General features: G+C 35.7%; 2 protein-coding genes across 4 annotated transcripts in view; one reads left to right on the top strand and one right to left on the bottom strand.

Annotated features, from left to right (window-relative positions):
• GRSF1 (G-rich RNA sequence binding factor 1) overlaps window positions 1-2661 on the top strand; it is a 48785-nt gene extending 46124 nt beyond the window's left edge. The window contains exon 9 of the mRNA XM_006896847.1: window positions 2360-2661. Coding sequence (XP_006896909.1) covers window positions 2360-2661 — 302 coding nt within the window. The remainder of the gene's footprint in view (window positions 1-2359) is intronic.
• A 2029-nt stretch (window positions 2662-4690) lies between these two features.
• Window positions 4691-10921, bottom strand: part of RUFY3 (RUN and FYVE domain containing 3) — a 136500-nt gene continuing 130269 nt past the window's right edge. Inside the window, exons 11-13 of one of the 3 annotated variants that reach the window (XM_006896825.1) lie at window positions 7461-7628; window positions 6818-6915; window positions 4691-4899 (exon numbers count right to left, since the gene is read on the bottom strand). In XM_006896825.1, the coding sequence (XP_006896887.1) occupies window positions 4827-4899; window positions 6818-6915; window positions 7461-7628 (339 nt within the window). In that variant the 3' untranslated portion in view covers window positions 4691-4826. Of the gene's footprint in view, window positions 4900-6659; window positions 6916-7460; window positions 7629-10921 lie in introns of those variants that run through there. The other 2 variants (XM_006896824.1, XM_006896823.1) reach the window with 2 other exon arrangements.

Genomic DNA, 10921 nt, shown 5'->3' with positions numbered 1-10921 from the left:
TGGAGACCCAAAATCTCTGTAAATGTTTATGAAAATTAATAAAATATAATTATAGAAAAAAAAAAGATCTTCTTGAAAAAACAGGCCAAAGCCAAGGTCTTAAGTAAACCTTTGAAAGTTCTTAAAAAGATTTTATTATGGCCTAGTGGCAAGAAGCTGCACTGCAATCCCAGAGGCGTGCTGTTCAAATGCACCAAGGGCTCTGCTGGAGAAGGAGGGACAATCTCCTCCTGTACCAATCAGATCTGATTTGACGGTACACACACAAATAATAGTAAAAAAAAAAATTTAAAAAAGCAGATTTTATGTTCATAAAACAAAAATAAGAAAATGGTACTTTGCACACTTTAAATTATTTGTTAGCCAAAATTTCTGTAAATGTTCATTAACATTATGAAACTAAAATAAAAAAAAAATCATAAAAAGAGCTACGTGAGCTTTTCCAAATGCAAAAAAAATTTATTTGTTAATAATCTTTTGTGTGCTGCTGATTTACTATGAGCTGATTCCAACTCATGGTGATTCCACAGGACAGATGCCCGTAAGGTCTCCTGGGCTATAATGTTAAAGGGAGCAGAATGCCTGTTTTGTTTTTTTTCTCAGGTGGAGTCACTGGACAGATTCAAACTATTGACCTTTTGGGGAGCAGCCCAGTCTTTAACTATCATGCCAACAGTGCTCCAAGTTAACAGAAATGGGTAGGTTCTATATCAAACTTCATTTATCTTGCTTTGCTACTCTCCATAAAATTAGCAGCTCACTCTCCTGGAATTTTAATAAGCTTCTAAATTTGTCCTTATTTTTATTTTGTGTATAGGTACATGAAGAAAATAATCTGCACTTCCAAGTTCAGTCTTTGACAGAAAAAAAATTTCCTATTTTCTCTGATTTTATGACTTGAAGAAGTTGACTCCTGTTGTGAGTCCCAAAACACAATGTCAGCTCCCTTATTAGTTACTAGAGGTCTCTTTTTCAAGATGGTTGTGTAGAAATTTCTACTCTTGCACATTCAACCCTCTATATTACTTTTCCCTTCCAAAAGCCCAGTTCTTTCTCTTTCTGGTTATTAAAATCCCATTTTCTAAATGTAATTCATAAGAGGTTGATCCAGAACCACCCTTTCCTCTATTCTCTTCATCACTGGCCTGCCATCGACATACTCAAGGCCCCTGGCAATTAAGTACGTGAGGCCTATCACGGTAGCTTCTAAAAATGTAAATGTTAATATTTACTTATATTGAACAGGTATTACCATTTTAGGTTCTGTCTTCTGTGAACCCTTTCCAGGGATGCTTTTGTTGTTCTGTAACCATCTTTCTCTTTCCAGTTTTAGTTCCAACTCAAGCTGGTTTCTGAGTAAAAGCAAGAGAAAAAGTTGAAAATTCAGACTTTTATACTCCTATCTTCTAAGTAATTTCAACTCCTTTTCTTAAAGCTCAGTAAGTAAATATTAACATTTGATTAATAAAAACATTACCAGATGCACCCAAATGAAACCAATAATGTAGCACTAAAAACATCAAACATGCTTAAATGTTCTTGACTGCTTACAGATGGATTTCAGGATCTCCTACTCCCCTAGAGTTCCCACTCTGAATACCAGTATTTTATGTTTTATATGAACTCTTAATAAAGAATGGTAGACAACTTAAAGAAAAAGAATATGATTTACTCTACCTGAAAGGCAGTATTCACAAATTTTTAGCAAGATATATCCAAGTCCTAACATTATGCTCTATTTCATGTAAGACAGCTGGCCTTTCTTTACAGTGATGTATTTAATAATTTCTAGTTGTAACCTAATCAAGTGTCCTTAGGAGATGTGTGCTTTGTATTCAATACAAAGTTCTGTTTGTGTAAAGTTAGCAGCTTCTGCATGGAAGTGAGTCTCATATGACAGATAATACAGAAGAGTTAGAAGGCAGAAAGACCAACTTTCAAATTACAGTATTTCCACTTACTAGTTTAACTGTGTGACTACATAGCAATTGAACGCTGCTAAGCCTTAATTTTGTCTGAAAATGGGAGTATGAGTTGAAGGGAGTGCTATTGGTTGTGTAGTGTTAAGGAGATGCACTGCCACCCAAAAACAAGTTTTTTGAATCCATCAGCTGCTTCATAAGAGGAGGATGGACAATATCCTCTCTCATGATCTACTGCCTCTAAAAATCAGTTGAAGGGTCAACTATGAGTCAATTCCAACCTGATGGCACATAAAACAACAGAGTTGCTGTAAAGATGTTAAGAGAATGTATGTGACTTAGCAAACTATCTGGCAAACAAAAGTGAAACAAAGTTTTAGTGATTGGATTTTAGGGCTACTGCTATTATGTGAAAGCTTTCTGAATTTTCATTTCAGAAAAAGGACACGACAGAGCAGTGAGCTGGCTGGATGCTGTAAGACTCTCCTCTGTCTGGCCTTTAGGAGTAACCATGACCACCACCACCACCCTGTCAGCTCAAGTTGCCCTCTCTTCACCGCTGCCTGGTGAGCTCCTCCACTTCCAGCTGCAGACTGTTGATCTTGTCTCCAAAGTCCTGCTTGAAGAGCCGGTTGTCCAACTCAGCAGACTGGCGGCCTCGCTCAGCCTGGCGCAATCTGGATGTGAGCCACATGAACTTGTGATAAAAAACAAAAGCCATGGTGGGGAGGAAGACTGAGTTTGTAAGATAAAATAAAATAACCCAAGAAAGAAGGAAGGGACAGACAGACAGGACAAAGGAAAGAAATTATAGGGGGAAAAAAACCAGATGATGAGGAAACAAATTCTAAAGAAAAGCAAGATGAAGGTGAACCAGGCAGAAGAAAAGCTGATTTTCCACTTTTTTTTATTATTCTATTACTACAGTTTACAGCCGTTAGATGATAAACAATAAAACATCACATTTTAGAAAATCCATATCCAAAGCCAACCTCAAGTACACAGTAACTTAAATCCACTTCTTTGCTTGCTTTTATTTTCTAGCAGGTTTAACCTTCCATTTTTCTTACACATAAAACTGAACTTGCAAATGGGTAACTACCTTTTTATATGCAGAATTAGAAACACTTCTCTGGTCCTTTGCCAAAACCACATATATTAAATTCCAAGACATTATACATTAACCCTCTACCAAACTCTGGGCTATTAGGTCAGGAAAAGCCTTTTTCAGAGTTTGGCCATATGGTGCATGACTAAGTGGAAATTGTGGCACTAGGCTGGCATAAGGGTCCCAAATCATATTCTCTGGAAGAGTCTGATGCATGCTTTGCTTTGCATATCTTACAACTTTGCACCTATAAAGAAGCATGTTCTAGAAGGTGAAATATCTGAGCTCTCTACAGTAAACTTTGGAGGCATGCTATGTAGTAACCATTAATTTTAAGTTTCGTCTTGGTGTTTGAGCACTCCTTCCAAAATGCTTAGAGAAAGGCAACTCATTAAAAGGTTGCTGAGAGTAGGAATACAGGAAGAGCTATATTTGTACAGGTGCAAAGTTGTAAGAACTGGAATAAATTTAAGAGCACAGGATTGTTCATAAAGTTGGTCTAAGCATTATGTTCTTTGACTTGATTTAGGTTTAAGTCTGTAAGAACCTATGAAAAAACACATAAAAAAATTATCTTATTCTCTTATCCTGGTTTTGTCAAGAAAATGATAAAGCATTTCAAGTGCTAAAGCAAAGGAATTCTCTTTATCCCCACCCAAGCAGCTGAAATGCTCCAATCACACTAAAATAAGGCAGGTAAAAGAAAGTATTTTGTCAAATTCTTTGAAAGAATGAAGGCTTACTGAAAGCCTGTCACCCAAAACAAAGTTATTAAAAATAATCAAAGTGATTATAGGATTATTTATAACCTAAAATCTAAAAAGGGTCAGATCTATATTACTTAGAAAAAGAAGCCCTGCTAATATTATTTGTGGATATCTACTGGCAATCTTTATTTTCAGACTAAATAATAGTAGTAACAACAAATTAATCTATATCCTACTTTGAAATTTTTACAATTAGATTAGCTTCCTAGAAAGTTTAGCAAAATCTTCATCTGAACAAAAAGGAACAGAAACTCTTAAATAAATGTTTCCAGGTAAGGAATATTAAGCAGGAAATCATTACTTAAGTCTCCATCTTGTCCTCTTTAATAGAAGAATAGATTTGAAAACTGGGTAGCCAATTTTTTTAAAAGGAAAGGAGTGTTTTTTAAAAAACTGTTCTGAGTTATATACATATAAGTGGAATTTGAGGGAAATGTCAGAAGTAGAAGATGGAAAATATCAGGAGGGTTTACCAAAGCTTCCACATTATTGTGTTATCATAAATGATACTGAGAAAGAAACTAGTAAAACACTAAGTACTTTTCTTGGCTTGAGAATTAAACTTGTTTAACAAAAATGAGCGGGAAGGAAAAAAAATCATGGTCTAACACAGAGAGAACTCATTTAGAAGGATCCAGGTCCATATGGTATTCACCTCTAGTTCAACTGCAATGGCCAAATAGGTTTATTGATATGAACAATGCACCTAGAATCTGTATTGTCAAGGACTGAGTTGTAAAGGCATCAGTAAATATGCACAGAGCTTCAATTCCCTAGGCTTCTTCTTTCCTTTTTTTTTTTAAAAAAAACACAATGATTTATTTACTGGTCAGCTCATCAGTAATTCCAAAAAATTTATTTGGCATTTAGTCAGAGAACTTATAGCAAATTTTAAGTCCAGGAAATTCCAAGTCAATTTTTGGTGGCATGTTATATAGAACCAGAGTTTAAACCTAGTAACTTTCAGATTCCTTCCTTTAACAATTAAGCTGTGCTAGGAGACTTGCAAGATTACCAACTACAAAATGCTTAATGATGTTTTGGGATCAGTTTATTTGCTGCACTATTTAAGGTTTTTGCCTGTTTCACCAAATCCTTTTCACTAAATTAATAAAATGAAAATGAAAATGGAGTGAAACAGGGATGAGAAAATGGGTAAAAAGGAAAGACAAAAATAGCAAGAGACCAAGTCAGCTATTTGATGCTCAAGATAATAGGATAAATTAACAAGAAAAAAAAAATCTCCACCTCCCAAAAAACTACATTGAAAATGGCTTGATAATAAGGCACAAGTACAATTTATGAACACTAGAACAGACTTTCCTCCAATCATACACATAACTTATGTGCAATTACACATGTGATACCTTTTTATTCATCAGTCAAACCAGAAGCTTTAAGCTCATTTATCAACTTCTGACTAATTTATTTTTTAAGGCAGGTTTATGGGCTTTTAAATAAAATTTTTTAATTGTGATTTTAATGAAAGTTTACAGAAAAGTTGGATTTTCATTCATTCACTCATTCATTGTTGTGCATATTCCTCCCTCCTGCTCTCCCAGCTCACTTTCTCTTTTTTAAAACATTTCTGATTACTTTTTGAAATAACATTAAGAAACAGTGATTTATTTAGAATAATTTGATTAAAAGAAATTATTAATTTATTTTTTTATTCATTCATTGGTTTATCTACTATGTGTATAGCACTGTGATGGACCAAGTGAGGGATCTTAAAAAATTAGCTAACTAATCTGAAGGAACTTACATTCTTACAAGTAATAGGACTTTAAAGTAAGGCAAAAGTTATTAAGTGCTTGGGGGTAGGGAGTGGATAGAGAGAAAAATGCAACAATGAATGACTGGAAACCCTAAGTCTCTGTAAACTTTCATTAAAATTAATTTTAAAAAAGGAATATAAAAAAAGTTATTAAGTGCTATGACTCATATGGATATAAGGTTCTAGGAACTCCAAGGACAGAGTATTTCTAGCTAAGGGAAGAAGTTAATGAAAACTATGAGGAAGTAGAATTTTAATCTTAATGTAACATAAAAAAACAAAATAGAGAAAAGGAAGAGGAGCATTTCTAACTTGCTTCTTCTGGGAAAAGAAAAGGGAGCACTGGTGGCTCAGTGGTAAGACTCACTGCCAACCCTAGGACTGGTTTGAAAACACCAGTTGTTGCTCCATGGGACAAAGATGGACTCTAAAGTAAAGTGATTTACTGCCTCTGAAAACCCCCTGGAGGGTCAGCTGTCAGTTAGTTCTGGACTCACTGGTACACAACAACAACACTGGGAAAGAAAAAAAGTCCAGAGATCAGTAATTAGTTTTTTGGTTCAAAGGGTACAAAAAGGGTGACTGGTGTGAGTGAAAGGTCCAGCCTCAATCATTTCTCTTAGAGGCTGTGTCATCAGGGAGAAAATGGTAGTTCCAGAAAATGGGAGAAGCAAAAATAGCAATAGAGGAACATAATGAGAGGATTTGCTTTGGGCACAATGAATTGCAGAATGGTCTGTGGATGAAGGTCAAAGCAGGAGAAACACTGATCTAAGAGTTATAGGTAGGAGTGATAGTGTAAGGTACAGAATTGTTCAGGAGAAAGTAGATAAAGGATATGAAAGAGGAAAGAAAAGGTTAAAGAATGGAGAAAAAAAGATCTAGGATAAATTCTTTGGAGAACACCTGTATCTTGGTGCCTCTCTATATTCTAGTACCAAAACATTCAAAGGCATTTGTGTGAATTATAAATATAAACTTAAGTGTCTTTTCAAAATGAATTTGCTTTAGGTATTCCTCTATAACACAAGACATAGAAGTAAGACTAAAAATTCTGTTGTATAAAAGTCATTTCTTTCAAAGGGTTTCAGTGACATCTTAGAAAGTGCAAATAAATTGAAATTATTTTCTATCACCATGTCTGACATATAAGAATTTAATATATTTTCTATTCACCAAATGCTTATCACATTCTTTTTACCTTCTAGCCCAAATGATGTTATTAAAGAAGCAGCACTTTTACCTTTGTTCCAGTTGTTTAATTGTAGCAGCCATTTGATTAGTTTTCTCTTCCAAGCGACTGTTTAGTTCACTTTTCTGTTTTGCTCCTAAGTCTGAACTCTGTAGTACAAAAAAATTACGAGTGACTAATAAAACACACAAAAATAAATCGTGTATGCCATTTAAACTTAGTATTAAGGAGGAAATAAAAATGTTCATTATCTGTTAACTCCCAAATTGAGTAGAAAAAAAGTTATTTGTTTAAATTATTTTTAAAATATGCAATCTTATCACAAAAAGTGCCACTGCAAGGCTCCTCAATTGATCATATTCTAGCACAAAAGTTAATGGACTATATGACTCAATTAGCATGTTAGATGGGAGCAGAGATTCTTTAGGATAAAGGACACTATGCCCAGAAAGAAATCTGAAAAGTAATTATAGCTATACAGAATAGTAATAATAATAATAAAAAAGAATAGTAATACAAAATCTTGTAATGACTTGATTTATTAGTACTTAAAGTTATTAGCAGCTAGTCTCAAGGTGGGATGTAACTCATTCTTCTTATATGTAAAGTGTGATTCTTAGGCATAATGGGGAGGGGAGCTTCCCCTGTCCTGGAAATTTAGAGTCAATGAGTCTGCTCCTTTTATTTCTCCTACCTGCAACTTAAAGGCAAGTTCATGCTTGAGAGCCCTGAGATCATCTAGCTGCTGCCGTAGAGACACCAGGGCATCTTGCTTCTCACAGACATCCTTCTCCAGCATCTTCATGGCCAATTCCATCTCCTGTCTCATCCCGATCTGTATCTCCAGCTCTTTTTCAACATCCTGCTCCCAAAGACAAATAAAGCTTACCCACTTGCTTCAACCAAGAAATTTCAACCATGAAATTTCAAAAGAAAAGATATATCAAACTCTTATCTGAATATTCTGGAAAAACAGCCATAGGCTAGCAAGGGTGCTCTGGTGGCCTAGTGGTAAGGAATTACACCAGTAAACCCAAAAGTATGTGGTTCAAATTCACCAGCTGCTCTGTGGGAGAAAGATGAGCAATCTCCTCCTGCAGGAGGAACTGCCTCTGAAAATCTGCTTGAGGGTCAGCTCTAACTTAAAGGTATACAACAACAGGAACAAGTTTTCAGTAACATTAATAACAAGAATTACTATTAAAATAATGACAGCAACATTTGGATACCTGGAAAACAAATATAACAAACCTGTTAGGTCAAAGACAGAGCTACTCAATATACCTAATTATATATATACACACACACACACACATATACATACATTATATATATACACATACATTACACACACACACACACACACACACACACACACGATCAGGGTACCTCATAAGATTTCATTAACACAACTGTTGTCTTGTCCCATTACATAGATATCTACGAAGTGTTACAGTAGACAGCCCAACATGAAGAATCTACAGTTTTCTTAAATTTGGAAGTGTCTTATCACTCAATCAAGATTCCAACAAACTCTGAAGATACTCTGGGTTACCAGGATGAAAGTTCAATTACTAGGAATCATTGTTACGTGCCGTTGAGTCGCCTGCGACTCACAGTGACTCTATGTACAACAGCCATAAACCCTGCTCTATCCTGTGCCAATCTTATACACACACACACCCCATAACCCCAGTCACTGAATCAATCCATTCATCGAGGGTCTTCCTCTCTTGCGCTGTTCCACCCTCCCAACCATGATGGCCCTCTCCAAGGACTGATCCCTCCTTGCAATATTTCCAAGTATGTCAGACAAAGCTTCAGAATCCTTGCCTCCAAGGAGCAGCCTGGCTTCCCCCTCTCCAGGATGAACTTGTTTGTTCTCCTAGCAGTTCATGGTATCTTCAACACTCTTCTCCAGCACCACAGCTCAAAGGCATTGATTCTTCTTCTATCATCCCTAGTCACTGTCCAGCTTTCTGATGCATAGCCAAGGGTGAAGAAACAAAATTTTACATTTCCTTAATATGAAACATTTTCGTTTCAGTCATTAATAAATTTTTCTGAATAAGGAAGTTTTCTTCTCTTTTCCTTTCTGAAAAAGATATCCTTTGTTTATAAGAAATCTGTTGTACAGAGTGAAAAGAAAAACCTACAGACTGGGAGCAAACATTTGGTAATACCATATAAGACAAGTATCTTATAACAAAAGTTTACAGAATACTCCTGGGCTTCCACAAGAAAAAGACTGATAACCCAATTACAAAATCGGCAAAAGACATGGAATTTTCACAGAGGAAGATATTCAAATGGCCAAAGAGACACAGGAAGAAATGCTCTAAATCACTGGCAATAAGAGAAATGAAAATTAAATCCATAATGAGGTACCATTTCACTCCAGTAACAGTGGCAAAGTTTAACAGGGCAGCAAATAATAAATGTTGGAAAGGATCTGGTGAGAAATGAACTCTTATACATTGTTGGTGGGATTGTAAAATGATAACCATTCTGGAAGGTAGTTTGGCGCTTTCTCAAAAAGCTGAACATAAACATCCCATATGACCCAGCTATTCCACTACTTGGAATATACCCTAAAAAAAAGAGAACTGAGGCCAAACTGAGATTCGTACACCAGTGTTCATAGCAGCATTACTCACCATTGCAAGAACATGGAAAAGCCTCAATGTACAACCACACACACACACACAAAAAGGGATTGAGAAATTATGGTACAATCACACAATGGAATACTACACAGCACACAGGAGCAATGATCTTGTAAATTATTACCTAACACGGGAGGGACTGGAAAGCATTATGCTAAGTGAACTAACTTAGTCCCACAAAGATAAATATTGTATAAAACCATTATTGTAGAATGAGTATAAGGATCCAAGAGGGGTGGGAGACGGTGGAAACAGAAGGATGAGGATGTGCAGAGGGAGGGGTTATTAATCATGGGGTTGTACAATTTGATGGGGGCAGGCTGAGAGAAATGGAAAGAATTTGTTCTTAAAAACAATGTATTCAAATTTTGTAAATAAACCAGTAGGGAAAAAAATGTGTTGTGCCCACCAGTATTATTTGGATGAACCAGTGTACATGGACAAAAATACAAAGACCCAAGGTTCTTCTGCACCTATGTACTGGCTGGGGTACATCTACATCTTTACTTACTTGCTTGGCTGCTTTTCTTATTAATAATTATCTTATTTGGATAAACAGATGTAGAATATTTAAGATTTTCATTATATGCTACATGACTGTTAGCTCTTTTCTGTATATGGTGATAATAACTGAAAAGATATTATTTTCTAAAATATTATTTTTATGACTTTCCTTATGGTAAGTATTTGAGAACTGACTGGATTTGCTGGATTTAGCTAACAATGAGCTGAGCTGAAGCCTCTTATTTAGAGTGAACCAGGACCTGGTGTTAATTATGTTTGGGACAAACATTCTTCTAAGTGGTACAGCACTGGTCTGTCAATTTGCTGTACTGAGGTAACCTGGGATTGCTGTAATGCTGAACTTTGTGCCACTAGTGTGTCAAATACTATAAAGGTTACCCATGGTGGGCAGTGTTTGATGGAACTCCAGACTGAGACAGGCTTGGAAGCAGGAGTGGTACCCACTTTCTTAAACGATACGCCTCTGGAATCTCTATGAACATAGAGAAATGATGATAGTTACAGAACAGAGTTCAGGTCTTTTGTTAATAGGGTTGCTAGGAGTTGTGCTCGACTCCATGGCACTTAACAACAACTGAAATTAGGCTATATATTTTCAAGGATGTTAAAATAACGTGTACTTTAGAAGCCTTGAAATTCTTTTCCATAACTTATGAATTTGTGATATATTTTTAGTATAAATTAAATAACTTCTTATCTTCACTTCAGGCTTTTCCCTATTCTATAGTGATAGGGTGTTTTATACTCTTTGAATGGCAAGAAGAGTTAATGTACTATTACTGTGTTCCATGGGATTTTCAATGGCTGTGACCTTTCAGAAAATACTTTTCTTCTGAGGTGCATTGGATAAATTCAAATTATCAAGTTGGTTTTTTTTAAATTATTATTTTTGTGTGAGTGTACCGTCAAATCAGATCTGACTGGTACAGGAGGAGATTGTCCCTCCTTCCCCGGCAGAGCATCT

Source organism: Elephantulus edwardii, unplaced genomic scaffold, assembly GCF_000299155.1.
Source record: "Elephantulus edwardii isolate Elephantulus edwardi_28Jun2011 unplaced genomic scaffold, EleEdw1.0 scaffold00192, whole genome shotgun sequence".
In the NCBI taxonomy this organism is placed as follows: domain Eukaryota; kingdom Metazoa; phylum Chordata; class Mammalia; order Macroscelidea; family Macroscelididae; genus Elephantulus; species Elephantulus edwardii.
The sequence above is the reverse complement of the archived record's forward strand: the minus strand, read 5'-3'. Positions and strand labels throughout refer to the sequence as shown.